The 17,544-nt window shown below is 31.4% G+C and overlaps 1 protein-coding gene across 1 annotated transcript in view; it reads right to left on the bottom strand.

Annotated features, from left to right (window-relative positions):
• The window catches only part of LOC106884432 (26S proteasome non-ATPase regulatory subunit 3), a 168,365-nt gene that overhangs the window by 5,979 nt on the left and 144,842 nt on the right, over nucleotides 1–17,544 (bottom strand). Inside the window, exon 11 of the mRNA XM_014935818.2 lies at nucleotides 201–286. Coding sequence (XP_014791304.1) covers nucleotides 209–286 — 78 coding nt within the window. The 3' untranslated portion in view covers nucleotides 201–208. The remainder of the gene's footprint in view (nucleotides 1–200; nucleotides 287–17,544) is intronic.

The raw sequence follows: 17,544 nt of genomic DNA, 5'->3' as shown, positions 1-17,544 counted from the left end.
GAGAGAGAGAGAGAGAGAGAGAGAGAGAGAGAGAGAGAGAGAGAGAGAGAGAGAGAGAGAGTGTGTGTGTGTGTGTGTACATATACATACACATTTATAGATATATATATAAAACAGTGATGATGAACATAATAGGAATAAAAAAATAATCATAATAGTTATACAGAAACATTGTTCCAAAATCTTCAGGGAAAATATACCTGACTCTTCAGGGAAAACCGTCAAAATCTTCATCAGCTATTTCTTTTGCATTTTCAAGTTCTTGCTGCTCTCGCTCACGCCTCTCCTATAACAAAGATTAGGAATGTATGTAAGAATATAATACAAAACATGAACACAGGTTCTAAGTCCCAATACTACAAACTATATTTGAATATAACCACAGAGTTGCAAATATACATACCGATATGCTTTTGTTATTGGGGTTATGATTGTCGGATAAATACACACATTGTTTTAATGCTATGCTAATTAAAATATATTGTGCAAAATAATTTTTCTCTATTGATTACAAATATTTTCTGTTCATGGGAGAGAATGTTTGCACAGTGAAATCTGTTGCAACCAGGTAGGCAGATTCATAATAGACTTGATGGAGTCTACAATGTCATGTTTACTGCATTTTTTTCTTTTTCCCTATTTAGATTTATTCGTAAAAATTTTGGAAGAATCAGAAAAAGTCATCAGTTGCAGAGTACAAGCAAACAGAAAGAGAATGCTAAGAGATATTAATAAAATAGATTTAAAAAGTGATGACTGTAAACAGTACAGAGAGAGAGGGGAGGGAGAGAGGGGAGGGAGAGAGGGGGGGAGAGAGAGAGAGAGAGAGAGAGAGAGATCCTTGTTATCACAATAAGAGGAATGCTATGCTCTTGTCTATAAGTGCAAATTAGAAGTGACATGCCAACAGATGACAGAGACTTGAAGCTGGAGAAAATTGTTTTCCCCAATGGTGTCAAACTTTGCAATAAATATATGAAGAAGGAAAATTTTGCTGACTTATACTAATTATACAAGTAAAATATACATCAACTGGCATATGTGGTTAGTCTTTCTTTTTATTTGTATATATTGTTAATGCATATATACTGATGTGTGAGAGAGGAACAAAATACAAAGTTATAGTCAACTAGTATCAGATGAAACTAGCTTATCAATTTAGGGGAAATTTCACATTAAAATTTAAAATACATGGTGTTCTGGGTGTGGAGAATACATCTCAGGCCAGTTAATATAGTTACAAAGAACTTGAAAAACAAATTGCTTGAAATATGCTAAGCAAGATGAGCCAATATGGCATTGGTTGGGTAAACTTGAGAATAAGTTTTTTACTAGTGTGTGTGTGTGTGTGTGTTTCTACCATAAGATTTTGATGACCTGTTCTGTTGCATGTAATTATATCCTATTCAACTCTTATTGCTTACATTTCCCAAAAGTTCATACTGACAATACTCCAGAATGACCACAAACAATAAATGAGAATCATAAATTAGATCTTATTTACAAGTAATATAAACTAATTTTTTTACAGTATTTGAGTATTCATATCGGTAAGTAGGATCACTTGACTTAGTAACCAACTGACAAACAGATAGAGTCTCCTACATACAAGGTTGTAAATAGAGCTACTAGTCTTGAACATGACCAGTAATCACAAAGTTGTTGACCAGTATATTTATAATCAATAATATTCAGCCTAAACAATTAAATTTTGGAGACAAAATGTATTCTAAGATTAAAATGATGACAGCAATTGAAGAAATTTTGGGGCCACTGGTACATGTGTGCTTACACGCATAGGTATATGTCTGCAGATAATAATACAGAAGTTAAAACAATTTTTTTCATATATTTAATTGGCAGAAAGTTACAAAAGTGACTGGAGAGCTGAGAGTTCTGTGAATGAATTCAAATCAACCAAATCTCTATGTGTGCATATGTGTGTGCATGCATGGAGACACACATACACACACATACATATATATGCAAACACATATATACGCATATATATATATATATATATATATATATATATATATATATATAAACACATAAGCATGTATGTATGCACACACAGAAAACTCATGTCTGCCACATTAAATTTTGTGACTAAATAGGTTTATGCTTGAACTGACTCTCTTCTTATATATAGATGAAGATGACTTTTTGGACAAACCTAACAGTGGAATATTGTTCTGCTGATTATGAATGAAACAAGACTTAGTCTATAGGAAACACATCTGATGGGTCATACACTACAAAATACATTTCAAGTTTGACTGATTGATAGATATAGACAGAAAGATACATAAAACAGGTGTCACTTCTAAGCATTTAAGACTATATAGCTTTGCCTTATTGGAAAAATATTTTGACTTAGCAAAAAGCTTTGCGAATACAAGTACAATCTCCTGGTGGCCATGGTATTTTCTACTGCTGATTTGATTTATTTTGTTGAAGAAACTGAAGATAGTAATAAATGAATAAATATACCAAGCAGACAAGTTGTACTAATAAGAATTGGACCATTTGTTATGTTATGTTTGTGATCAAAAGTACATCCTGCTGTTCTTTTTTTCTTTTTTCTCTCATGATAATTTTACATACAGAAATCCACTTGAAACAATTGTTGTAATATGAAAACCATTAGTTGTGCTTACTGAAAACAGTCAATTTTTGTCTTGTTTTGCTCATAATCAAAAGAAGAATATCCATTGTTTATTCAATAAGTTGATTTCATCTATTCACAAGATGCAAACCATTTCAGCCATATATTCATTTCATGCATACATTTTTTTTTAACTGTTAAACATAAGTTATATTTAACTTAAATATCTTAAAAATTGTTATCACTTCTGAACACCGGGTGCTTATATAGCATCACCTATTACCTCTTCTTTTTATATTTACGTTCACGTCATATTATTGAAGTATATTAAAGTTATTACTGCTTACATCCTCAGACCAATGCTATCCAAATATAAATAAACATGTACTTTGATATAATACATATCTGCATTCATGTATGTAATGTACAAGAGAAAAAGAAGAAAAATTAGGAGGGACATTGATTTGTTTTGTTCCAAAACTATTAAGTACCTAGTACCATTCCTTACCAAAATACTGCAACAGCTATATTTCATATATTTATTTCCATAATCTTTTTGATGCCAACACACCTGAGACCCTCTAAGTTCAGGGATAGAAAAATCTTCTATTTTGAAGTTTTCATATTCAAATTAAAAACCTTACAACAAGCCTTCATATAAGAAATTTTCAACACAAACACCAGCTTAATGTTGACAGTTAGTTTATCAAATCCCTCCAATGTCTTCATTATTTTCAAAATTAATTGAAATTAATTGAAAAACATATACAATAGAAATATGGCCACAAATGCATTAAGGAGCCTAACAGCCTTGCAAAGTTTTGATGAAGTGGCTGATTAAAAATGCTTATTACAGTGAGATTAGAAAGCAGGAAAAAAAAAAAGAATAATAATAATAAAATGAACATGTCAAAAGGGTGTTGGTAGGATATGGCATTAAAACAAGTTCTGCAAAAGATTCGATAAAATAAACACTTTTATCTTTCCTTTTTTTACTTGTTTCATTCATTGGACTGCGGCCATGCTGAAGCACCACCTTGGAACAATTTTAGTCAAAATTACTGATCCCAATACTTACTTTTTTTTTTTTTTTTGTAAAGCCTGGCATATATTCTATCAGTCTCTTTTGCTGAGCCACTATGTTACATGGATATTAGCACATTAATACAGGTTGTCAAGCAGTAGTAGAGGACAAACACATGCACAGACACACACACATGCACATAACAAGTCTCTTTCAGTTTCCATTTACCAAATCCACACACAAGGTTTTAGTCAGCCCAAGGTTATAGTAGAAAACATTTGCCCAAGGTGCAGGGCAGTGGGGTTTGAACCCAGAACCATGTGGTTGGGAAGCAAACTTCTTATCACAGCCACACCTTGCTGCTGACAAATAATTCATACAATTATTATTTCATGTTGTGTAGAAGAAAATGCAATGGTAATATTATCTGACCAAGCTGGAGTCTCCTGCTTAGAAATTCTATAATCAGATTTATTTATATCCTCTTTATAAAAGCTTAATGAAATTCTTTACTTTTCACATTAAAAATTATTTTAGCTCAAAAGATTTATTTATTCAATACAGTTGAATTTTTTCTTCTTCCTTCAATTCCAGGTTCATGAAGTTTTATTTTGATTTACCATTATCAAACAATGGTATTCTCTCTTTGCATTGCATTTGTGTGCACCGTTCACTCCACTGCAATTCAATAACACTGCAATCTCAGAGTAATGATAACTTAGAGAAAACAACCAAAAATAAGACATAATAACAAACTAGAACTGATAAGCATTTGAAACAAATAGTCAGGTGGTTAATCTTTTCTTTGGACTTGATAAGAGAGAAGGCAGAATGGTAAAAAGACAAAGAAAGGGGATATATTAAAAGCTTCAGATCACTGACAGAAATTCAGGAAAAAACTTAGTGGAGACAAAGGGAGGTATATATAACAAATTGATTGAAGTTTTAAACTGAGTTATATACATTAGTCTTGCATCACTATTGAATATCTCTTAACTTTTGTTTACTCCTCAACTTTTACAACACTGGCTTTTTTTTTTTAAGCAATATTTCCCTCTATTCTTTCATTAAAAAGCCTGAAATGTGTTTTTTACCAAAAGCTTTCTTATCTTTTCCAGGAATAAAGTTTTTCACTCTTATTTTTCATATCTATTTTCAGTAATTGTCATTCAATACATCTTTTTTTTTCTTTCTTTTCATTTGTATTTTTGACTCTTCAGTTTCACCAAAACAACAAAGACACAATTAAAATTTCATAAAGGTTTCCACATAAATGGGGAGGAAAAAATGCTGTGAGTGAGGATAACAAAAGAAACTATCATGAAAAAAGTTTTGTCTTTCAACAGAAATAAGTTTGAGGTCAAAATTTCAAATTCATGCTTAATCTTGATAACAGCAGCAGAGCTTGGGGTTTTCCTAAACGGAAACAATCAGACTAATTTTGAATTTAGTTGACGTGATATGAAAATCTGGAAATATAGTTACCGTAATTCTAAATTAGAAACAAAAGACTAGCAACTAAGTAACAATCAAAGAAAAAGAAATGAATACTATGCCATTAACAATAAGATACATTTCAGGTTAAAAGTCACACCATTTATAGGCTGTTTTAGTATACTATTGCAATGCTCATGTAAGTAAAGACTATTTAACATCTCATTTTGTCTTTATTTTTCATTCTTCTAAATTTTTTGCAGAAAAATCAGCTTTACACAGAGTACATTCATTTCTCTTTTGCTAAGAGGTTTTTCTGCAAACAGTTTTAAGTTGAATTAATTTCTATGTTATTGGATGGTTAAAACTTCATCTAAATAACTATGTGCACAAAAAATCAAGCAACTGAGTGGAAGTAATTTCATATATTATTAACCCAATGAAATGTTTGTCCCTCAACATGAAGCTATCAAAGACTATGGCCATTTCAAAATCAACAACTCATACACATTTCAGAAACATATTATCATGTACTTCAACATAACAATTGTTTCTTTAGTGTCTCCCATTAACAAAACATTTACATGTTTCAACGTACACAGTGCGTGTGTGTGTGTGGATGGCGGGGGAGCATGACCAGTCTGTAAAATAGCTCAAATATTCCAGTGAGTGTCATCCTTCTCAAAAATATGCCAGCAAACCATTAATATATTCATCATCACAATCTTTTGTAATTATAGAGACGTCATAAAATAAGAGTGTGTTAGTTATCTATTTCATTAATAGCTAGAGGAAGAATGAAGTACCATGTTGAAATTCTCATTAGATAGAAGTCAAAAAGTACAGGTAAAGGAAGTCAGCAAAAATGTATTTCTGCAATATGACAAAAGAATCGTTATTCTTATATTCTATGTGCATTTGTGTGTGAATTGCACCAATGCAATGAAGACAAAAGAGAGAAAGTTTACAGAGATGCTTTAATTAAACATGATTGCATTCAAACTCAGGCCTGTCAATTTATTAGTAAACTTATTAATTTCTAAATATGAAAAATAAATCAAAATGGCTAGCTTCTGGCATACCTTAAAATATAATGATGTAATCTAATGTAAAAGAAATATATAATTTAAATTTTTTTTTTATATGTATTTCTTTCCTTCACTAAAATTATTAAAGAAATACTTAGGATTCCATTTTTCTTCTTTCTCTGTTTCTTAATTTCATTTTTGCATTATTTGCTTATAACCCACTGCAATTGTTTATTTATTCATTTATTTTGAAGACTTTTAAAACCTTAAAGGTATCACATAAAAAAAATATATACAGAATTTTACTTTATTAAATCTTCATCTTATAGATAGCAGAACGGCTGGCAATTCCTTGAAAACAGGCCATGAAAGTGACTAAACTTTATGAACCATACTTCAGATTACAATAAAGCATGGCTTTCCTCTCGCAGCACATTCACTTTTCAGAAAAGCAACAAAAAAATTAAATTAAAATTTGAAACAAATATTTTAAAAATATAAAATAAAACTGAAAATAATTCAAAACTAAAAAAAAACAGAAAAGGTAAAATGAAATATAGAGCTACACTTTTTTTTTTTAATTTCTGAGAACAAAAATGAAAAAGTAAACAATCTTCCTAAATAATTAAATGAAACTGTGCAGTGTATCCTAGCAGATATAGCAATATTGAATCGAAACTAGTAATCTTGTGGATGTTATAAGATAAGTCTGGCTAAGAATATGCCAATGGCAGCTGTAGCCATAGAGACAGAGATGGCAAAGGAATGTAAGATAGGAGAAACAGACTGCAACAAAGGTAGTAGGTGGGAACAAATATGCTATGGGCAGTTTTGAACATTCAGTTTTGGTTTGGGTTTATACAAAATTCAATTGAATTAAAAATTACATATTTCTGATATTTTGCAACCAAACTAACAACTATAGATAGTATTAATCAACAACTATATGGAAGAATATCAATTGTCAAAAACACTCTGAGAAGTAATTTCCAGGGAGAGGAAGAAGAGGGGAATGGTGCTTTAAAGCAAGATTAAATTAGAGTGAAATTAAATCGACCAAACCAACAAGCCTAAATAAGTTGAAATGTGTTGGTAGATGATGATATGTTCAACACAGACACTGAATAGGAAACATATTTGTGAATTATTAAATAGTTACACAGCTGCAATAGTGATTAAGAAATATGTCAGTCTGATAAATGATCACAGTTCTAGATAGCCATCATACAACACTAACTACAACAGATTAATACAACTTATGCCAGTTATAGATCAACACTAATTACTGCCTAATTTAAAAGCAAAGAAGTCAACCAAGAAAATAATTACTGAAAACAATGTTTCTCAGGTCAATGATATTAAGAAAAAATATTTATCTGCCAAAGTCCTAACCAAAATCTATTGATAATATGAGTAATGAGGTTTAACATGACATTCCCATTCTAAGCTAGTTACACCATTCTAGTTACTTCAGTCAAATAAGCCAAATTCAAAGAACATTCCAACACCTGCACATATTTGTTTTTAATATTAAACAAAAGAAACTGTAGTTTTGTAAAATATAGTAAATTGATGCAAGAATTGGATTATTATTTCTTAGTAGCAAATAGCAAAATAACAATATCAGATAGGAAATTAAATATCACAAGACTATTTTAGTTTAAGAGTAACTGACGATGAATATCCCTGCATAAAATATTCAACAAAAGACAAAAAAAAATTAACAACAATCATTTTTGCACCATAAATGATTATAACAGCCCAATAATATCAAAATGATTTATTTCTGACAAAAAATACTATCAGCAATCAATGTTTAGACACTTATAACCATGTTAGGTGATATTCAAGCAAAGCATTGGTTCTAAGAGTTCAGTTCAATTGAAACAATAATGAGGTAATCTTTATATCTAATTTAACATGGATACCTCGTTAGAACACCGGACAATTTGTTATTAACCTCAAGAGATCCTCTCCTTTAGAAGCTTGATGCATAAAAGCACATGCATAGATTGTAGCAGAAGAAATTTGTTTGTGATGGGCACCAGAATTACTACATAACATCATTTTGGTCTATTGAACTCCCTCAGTGAGAAGCACCATGCCAGTCAGATCTTGATGCCACGATATATAGAATTTCAGCATTTTTTCAGATGCTGATGTTGCAAATAGCCAGCAGGCTTATTAAAATTGATTATCAATGACAGATGCAGAATTAATACCAAAGGGTAATCTTTATATCCAACTTACCATAGATGCTTTGTTAGAACACCAAATACTAACTGGCATGAGGTGACCAGTGCTTCCCACTGAGGAGATCCAAAAGACCAAAACCACATAATATGGGAACTCCAGCACCCGTGACTAACAAATTTCATCTGCTATGATCTATGCATATGCTTATTTGCACTAAACGCCTAAATGAGAGTATCTCTCAAGACTAATAATGCAGTATTTGGTGTTCTAATAAGACATCCATGTTAGTTGGATATGGAAATTATCTTTTGGTATTAACACTGCTTGTCACTAATTATTAATTAACAATGAATTGGGTTAACTAAATGATTATAAACGCCAATTATTATTGTTCAATAATCAGAAATGCCATGGATATTAATGATTAAACTGAAATTAGCAACAGTAGGGAAGATATCATTAATTTATAAGATATATGGAGTCAGTCTTTGATTTGAGATTTTCTTTCCATAATATTGTTGCAACATCATCATCATTAACATCTGTTTTCCATGCTGGCTTGAGAGGAACTGGCATGGCCGGGGGATGCACCAGATTCCATAGTCTATTTTGGTTTGATTTCTAGTTGGAGCAACTTCCTAACATCAGCCACTTTACAGAATGTACTGGGGGCTTTTTATGTGGCACCAGCACCAGTGTTTTTTACATGGCACCAGCACCCACACCAATGCTTTTAATGTGACACCTTAGTTTTAGAATACATACTACAAATAATTGTTTCTGATTGGGATACAAGGTCAGAAATTTTTGACAGGTGGGGGACAGCCAATTACACCAACTCCAGCACTTGACTGAGATTTTATTTTATCAATCCCAGAAGGATAAAAGAAAAAGTTGATCTCAGCAGGATTTGAAATTGGAACATAAAGACCAGAAACAAATACCAAAAGGCATTTTGTCAGACACTCTAATAATTCATACTTCTCGATTATTTTAATAAACTTGAGTTACTAAAATATTTAATGTATTTTTTAAATATATTTTAATTAAAAGTAGAAATTATACAAAGACACAAACTTTGGAGTGGTGGCAAGGAGGAAGAGTATAATTAATATAAGTGATGTGATATATTTCAAAACATTAGTAATGTAGACCTCATGAATATTCCAACCATCTTTCATTAGCACACAATGATTTATCATTGATTTCAATGTGAAATTGGCTTACTGGCATATCTTTCAAAAATGTTAAATCATTCTCCATCCACAAACAATAAACATATTCTGGAATATGTGTTATACCTCAATGGAGTAATGCAAAAACATTCATTGTAAATAATAAAATATTTTTCCTATTTGCAATTGATTTATCTGTTGACTAATCAAAATGAAAAGCAACTAAATAATTTTTTTTTTATTAATTAAGTTAAATGAATTCACCAGGGACTGTTTGTCCAGCTTCTAACTGCTGCAGTCTTTTTCCAACAACATAAACTCTCTAAGCACATGTTTCGAGTTTCTATTAGAACCTCATATGTGATTTTATACACTACAGTTTGTCATTCAATACAATGTAGTTCACAGAGAAATAGCAATGAAATTAAAAAAACAATAAAAAGTATTTGTGAAATAAATTGTATCATCAGAAGCTTTTGTTTTTAGTAAATATTTCTGAATAGGAAAAATATAATTTTAACAAGAAAATGTTATTTAGGACATTAATGAAAAATATTAAAAATTTCAAGAGATTTAACAAATTTCCTGTTTCCATGGTCTTAAACTTTGATGTTGATAAGCAAACTATGAATGAACATATTGATTATTGATTTTTCACATTGGCACACAGCCACAAATTTCAGAGGAGGGTTGTAGTTGATTAAATCAATCTTAGTACTTTTATTGATCTGAGACGAATGAAAGGCAAAGATGACCATGATGAGATTTGAACTCAGAATGTAAAAAGATAAACCACAACTTCTGTTCAGTACCCCACTGCCCCCAAAATAAACAGAAAGATTGACTCCTAAGCATAAATCCAGCCTCACCTTTTATTATAGTATAGTGATATAACAATTCTCAACTACTTATTTAATATTACAATTATTGATATTACAGAACTGTTTCATCATTATTGTTTTTATTTATTCACTTCAATCGGTCAGACATCCAGGTTGCTGCCAAATATTAACATATCAGTAAATGAAGACATGTAATTTTCAAACTAACAATATATGTTTACAGGCTTATTTCTAGAATCCTGTAAAATCTTTCAAAACAAGAACCCAACCAAGCAGAGTTAACATTCTAAAACAAGGTTATTTTTATTTAGGAAATAAACAGATTTCACATTAGGAAAGATGCCAGAACTTGTTTAGAAAACCAGAATAAAAGAATTATAATATTTAGTTCCAAGTTCTTTACTTCTAAATTCAAGTCTCATTCACTGGGTTTATCCATTAGCTATACAGACTATTCTATAAATTTGGGTCATGTGTGCCTATCTATAACATGCCTACTACTACAAGCTACTCCAGAACATTATTACAGTGCTATCCCAAGATTATCCATTTATCCGAACCAAATACACTAAGCTTATGTACATAAAACAGAAGCAGCATCAGTAGCTTATTTAGTCCAAACAATGCTAGGAGGAACACCGTGACAGGAAAGCACAAAAGAACAGCAATAACTGGTCATGACCCAGCCTACCTTGACCACCTCTATGTAGTGAGCACTAGAACCCACAGGAATATAACAACAGATTGGATAGTTGCTGAAATGAAACAGGCAAGATTTATTATATTCCCTACTCCATACAAAAACCAACTCCAGTTGAAATATGTATAGAGTAATGGCTTACAACAAGTCATCAGACCAAACAACTTTTCATCATGGTTTCACTAGCTATAGCACAACAACAAAGACAAATATAAAACCAGTGTCATTTGATGTAAAACATAGTATACAGGTTTCAAATTTTGGGAAAAGGATAAATCGATTATATTGACCCTAGTGCTCAACCGGTATTTATTTTATCAACCCTGAAAGGATGACAGCAAAGTCAACTTCAACCACATTTGAACTCAGAATGTGCAGACAGATGAAATGCTACTGAGCATTTTAACCAGCATGTTAAAGATTCTGCCCATTTGCTGCCTTAATGCATAGTATAATTTCGGAGGAAGGAGTAAGTCAATTACATCAACCTCAATGACCTGGTACTTATTTTATCAATCCCGATAGGAAGAAAGGCAAAATTGACATCAGCAGAATTTGAACACAGAACATAAAGATGGATGAAATGCTGCTCAGCATTTTGCCTGGGGTGTTTACCATTCTGCCAGCATTTTGCCTGGGGTGTTTACCATTCTGCCAGCTCACTATCTTAACACATAGTATGTTAATAATCAAAACTGTTACAATCAAATCTTAATTCATACTGTTTCAGCTGAATCACTGATATTTGTCTTTTTGCAGCAATACAATTAAACTACCACACATTTGTGATAATGCAGATAGTTGAAATACATTTTATTGAGGCATTGTTTTTATAGCCAGACGTCCTTCCCACCACTGCCTCTTATTTGTAAGAGAATTTTTATTCCACTTATCTTCAAAAGTACATGATTTGTTGATAGGGAAATATCACAAAAATTACTGTCAGTAGCTCAGCAACTTTTCATCTCTCCCACTTTTGTTAAAACCTGAACCATTCTTAATAAAGTAGTGAGTGCTGACTGAATTCCTACTGAAATATAAGCCAACTATGGGGAAACAATCTTTGGAAAACTAACTTAGTTCCTTTGATGTTATCAGTAGGCATTATTCCCTATGAATTCAAAAATACTACAATCATTCACCAGTATAAGAACAGACAAATATGTAATAGTCACACAGCTATTTCCCTCTTGTCAACAGCTGGCAAAATCATGGCAAGAAAACTCCTGAATCACTTCACTCATAATCTCACAACTAACAATCTCCTGCCAGAAGATGTGACTTTCGTCGTGAAAGAAGCATTACTGATATGAACTTTACAGAAAGATACCCAAGAGAAGTACACAGAGTAGAATCAGGCCTTATATATAACCCTTGTTGACTTCTCTAAAACCTCTAACACAGTGACATGGCGGTTTGTGGAAAACCTTAGTCAAATATGGTTGTCTACCCATCTTCATGTATATGGTGCACCAATTTCCTGATGGCATGCTGGTGAGTGTTATGAGCAATGGAGATATATCATATCACTGGTTTGTATCTTAACACTACACACAGTACCTCCTGAAGGATTGAGCTGAAAATTGCAGGCAATTTTGAATATCTTAGAAGTTACGTTGTCCTAAAATGCTTGCATTGCTGATGACATGTCATCACATGTTGGCTACATGACTGCAGGGACAGCCCAAGTCATCATCCTCACCCCCAACTCTCCTCCTGCCTAAGAAAAATTCTAAGAAAAGAAAGTGGCAGGATAAAACTCTCAATACAAAGGTTCTCAAGTGTACTCAATGCTTCCAGGGTCAATAAAAAAATATCCAGGGTGATTGGAGCCTGGTGTTGCCATCCGGTTTCACCAGTCCTCAGTCAAATCGTCCAACCCATGCTAGCATGGAAAGCGGACGTTAAACGATGATGATGATGATGATGATGATGATGTACTGGTGGACCTGTTAGAGCATCAGACAAGATGTCTCGTGTCATGTTTTGGTCTTTTACATTCTGACAGCAATGCCTATGGTGACATCAATGCCAAGCTGTATCAACCTGCCTTTCTCAGGGATATCAGCAGAGACAAGTGACTTGTATGCATGGGCAAATGATAGTCTTTTACAAAAGTTCCTGTGATTTGAAGAGGAACTTCCCAAGTGCACAGGCTAATAGTCAGTTATGACTGAAGGTGGCCCTAGATACAATAATAAATAAGCTTAGCTGTCACTCAAGAACAGGTATGGCTTGGTAACTAGTATTGTTTGTTGAGGAATAAATATAAACCACAACTTAAACTTTAAAAACAATACAATTTAAAAGCTATACAACATACACAGTTAATAACTTACTAATTAATATAAATGTACACACACCATTCTCATATTCTCTGTTTTTATCCAAAACACTACTTTATTTTGAGGTCCAAATGGAGAAACATATTGTTACAGAAAGTATAATTTTAAATCAGGAACTGAAGTAATCCATAGTTTAGTTTTATTTGACAATTAAGAAATAAATTTAAAAACCTGGAAATATATGCAACAACACAAGACACTAATGGTGGCAGTGGATAAGAATTGCTAAGGTAAGGAGTTGGTGGTTTTCTAGTAGAAAAGAAATATCAAGAAACTGAAGGCATAAAAATTTTATAAATTCAATAAAATAAAACTTATAATTCAGAATTTACACATACAAAAATGTTTGATTAATAAATGAGCTATCTAAAGAATAAAATTAAATATACAATAATATCAGAATACATTATTTTCAAAGAACATAAAACAAAGCTCACACTTGAATTCCCATCGATACAATCTATATTCTCAGCAGCTCATTGAGAGACATAAACATTGTTGAAATCATCCTTTTTAAAGATAGAATCAATGTTTTCAGATCCATCTTCCATAGATAAAATACAAGTTTAAATCAAGAAGAATATGCATCATAATGGCCTATTACACATTAAATAGTCATCTACAGGCATATTTATTATATTAAATACATTTCTTATGTTGTTCATTACAGCAAAATATTGAGAACAGGAAACAACTGTTGTAGATAAGTCCCATGAGTAAAACAAAGATATTTTACAATTTTCCTCACATCCTTTATTATATAACTACAAATGGGACTAAAAATAAAAATCCCCCTTCAGATTTAAGCCCACTTAAGTGCAGGCAATTTATAATTAACAAAGTAATTACAAGATTTTTAAATAAACTTTTAGAATTAACTTAATTGAAAACAAAATAAATTATATTGTAATAATTTCATTTAAAAGAAAATGTAGAAAACAAAACCTATACCCATAAATAAACCAAAACCGAAGATATTTTAAATATATGATTACGGTAAGAATGAAAGATTGCTCAAGTGATAAATAAAAGAGAAGTAAAATATTGAGGTTGGTCTGGAAATGAAATTTTATTTATCAATATTTGCTGCAGAAAGATAATGAACAATTTATTTGATTTTGTTTAAATAATATTTTATATGAATATGTATGAAGATAAAACCCCCCAAAAATAAATAAATAAATAATAGAATTTTATCTTAAATATACCATCTCCCATAAATAAAAAAAAATTGAAATTATTCCTTATCCTTTATTTAGCCTGTGACAATGGAAATCAAAGATATCCTAATCAAAGTCCACTGTTATTTACAAGTTTCAACATCCTCAGCACAATGAAGAATGTATTTTTCCAGCCTTGATTTTTCTACATCATTCTCTTCCACAACTCCTTTCGACTTTATCTAGTTATATAATTTCTAATTTGAAAACAACAGAGAAATTCATGAGTAAACACTTTGTCTACGAAATATAGAGTGGGGAGAACTGACAGTAATATGTTTAATCCTTTAGCATTTAAACTGGCCATGTCCAACCAAAATAATCTATTACATTAGAAACTTTAAATATCCTTGTCTTCACTTTACTGAGATTGGAATTGAAGACATGAGGAGTAGTGGCAAAATTTAATTAGCTATGTGTTGTTTTAGTTCCATATCAATATATCATGACCTTTAAGGCGGTGAGCTGGCAGAAACGTTAGCACACTGGATGAAATGCTTAGAAGTATTTTGCCTGCCTTTACATTCTGAGTTCAAATTCTGCCAAAGTCAACTTTGCCTTTCATCTTTTTGGGGGATGATAAATTAAGTACCAGTTGCATACTGGGGTCAATCTAATCAACTGGCCCTCTCCCCAACAATTTCGGGCCTTGTGCCTAGAGTAGAAAAGAATATATCATGACCTTTCTAGGGTACATCAATGACTATATTTTCTATGTATACACTTTTATAAGATGGAAGGATATGATCCGGAGTAGATTTAACTGCAATATATGGAAACTCCTCCACTGTGCTTTTTTATTAATTGAATGCCAAGTTATATTCCATAGGAAAATAGTTGTTGACAAAAATCTATTTGTAGCTTTTGCCACACTTCATAAGTAAAAGAACTAAATGACGATGTTCCAAGATATGTTTTATAAACTTGAGAGACTATGGATGATCTTTGTTTAGGAAGCCTTAAAAAGACAACTATATATATTACACTTGGATACAAAGACACTGTTTCAAGAAAGTCAATTTTCAATTCCAGAGATATACATAAATAGAATAACCTATAAAAAAAATGCTACTTTTAGAATCCATGTCCAAATGATAACTAAATAAATTCAAAGGAGGCCTTGGAAGTTCAGTTAAGACTGTGGTGACAACAAAACTTTTTGTTAGGGAAGGAGTAAATATTTCATCCACTTCAATTTACAAGGTTTCCTTCAACAAATAATTATTTGTTAAACCTTTCTAACAGTACAGATAGTACATAGACCAATATAACAGCATAAGTATAAACAGGTAAGATATTTTACCTGTGATGGCCACTATATAATTTTTACTTTAATTACTTGAATATTCTGTCAAAATAGCTATTAAGCTAGCTAGCTATTTTTCTTTTCACTTTTTTAATTAAGATTGCCTTCTAGCTTGGAAGCCATCTAATATAAAACATATACTGAAATTGATCATATAAAATATATGCCTTTACACATATACTTTTGTACTAGTGATTTGTATTATTCTTTACACATCCTTCAATATGTTTAGAACAGAAAAATAAAATATCTAAAACTTACACATTATTTTATTCAAATAATGCAATATACAATGGAAATAAAACTTCATATAAAGGGATGCATGAATTTATATGTGAAATAGAAAATGATTTCTTTTTACAACATATCTCTAGTAAATATAATTTTCTTCTCTATCTTGATTCCTCTTTTTTTTCCCCCTCCTCCTTTCCATTACTTAACAAAAATGTTGTGACATCTAATAAATTGAATAACGTGTCCCTATTAAAATGACAGGAAAATAAGAAATAAGAGAAAAGAAAAAATAGAATATAATTTGCTTTCTGCAACACATCACAGGCATAAGAATATGTGTATACATATGAACATGTGCATATGCATGTACACAATTATGAATTTTAATAAAATTATCAGGTTCCCCCCCCCTTCCATGCTTTGTTCTTTGCTTTTATTTTCTCATTATTGTTTTATAATTTCTTGGAAGTTATTAACACACAAAGGTGCTGGTAACATTTTCATATGAATATCACTTCTGGCTTTATTATCACATTACCAAATAATGATGGTTAGATATTTTTTAATGCTTCAATGGCACATAACTAAAAACATAGGTGACAACCATATCCTTTATTCACTGCTTAAAATATTAACTGATTTTATTTTAATCCTTACCCTAATGTTCAATCACACACACATGCAGATTCTTGCAGATAGAAGCACTTATCCCATAATTAAATTGTGTGATTTTAAATAGAATTTTGCACTTGATAGTGAGCTGAAAGAAATAATTTCTAATTAAACTATTTTCAGAAACTATCTTCTCTTACTTGAGAATACATTTTGTCACACAAAAAACTATCACACCTAAACATAAAAACAATGTTAAAAATTAATTTCTTTTCATTAATGTTATGCAAAATTCAAAGTGGATGACACTGGCATTAATTTCATTTGATTGTAGTTACTTTGAGAGAAGCAAAAGAGAAGTCAAAAAAAGGTAAAATTTTAGTAAGCATCATAGAATTGAAGAACATCTTCAGGGCATCACATAAATTTGTCTATCAAACTAATAAAATTATATTCTTAATGAACTAATTCATTAGTTTTAACACACACACACACACACACACACACAATTACATACAAGGCTTACTGTGTATATATCAGACTATTCACTTGGCCTTTATTATTTGTATCTAAATTAAGTTTAACTCTGTATATTCTCCAGTTGCCCTCAGGTCAATGTATGTTGTATATATCAATATTTGTGCAGAGAAATTGAACAAGAAGAGCAGAATGAGAGAGTAAGAGGAGTAGAGAGAGACAGATGGAGAGAGAGAGAGACAGATGGAGAGAGAGAGACAGATGGAGAGAGAGAGACAGATGGAGAGAGAGAGACAGATGGAGAGAGAGAGAGAGAGAGAGAGAGAGAGAGAGAGAGAGAGAG

This window comes from Octopus bimaculoides, chromosome 17, assembly GCF_001194135.2.
Source record: "Octopus bimaculoides isolate UCB-OBI-ISO-001 chromosome 17, ASM119413v2, whole genome shotgun sequence".
NCBI lineage: Eukaryota > Metazoa > Mollusca > Cephalopoda > Octopoda > Octopodidae > Octopus > Octopus bimaculoides.
Note: the sequence above shows the minus strand (reverse complement) of the source record. Positions and strands in the feature narration are given on the sequence as shown.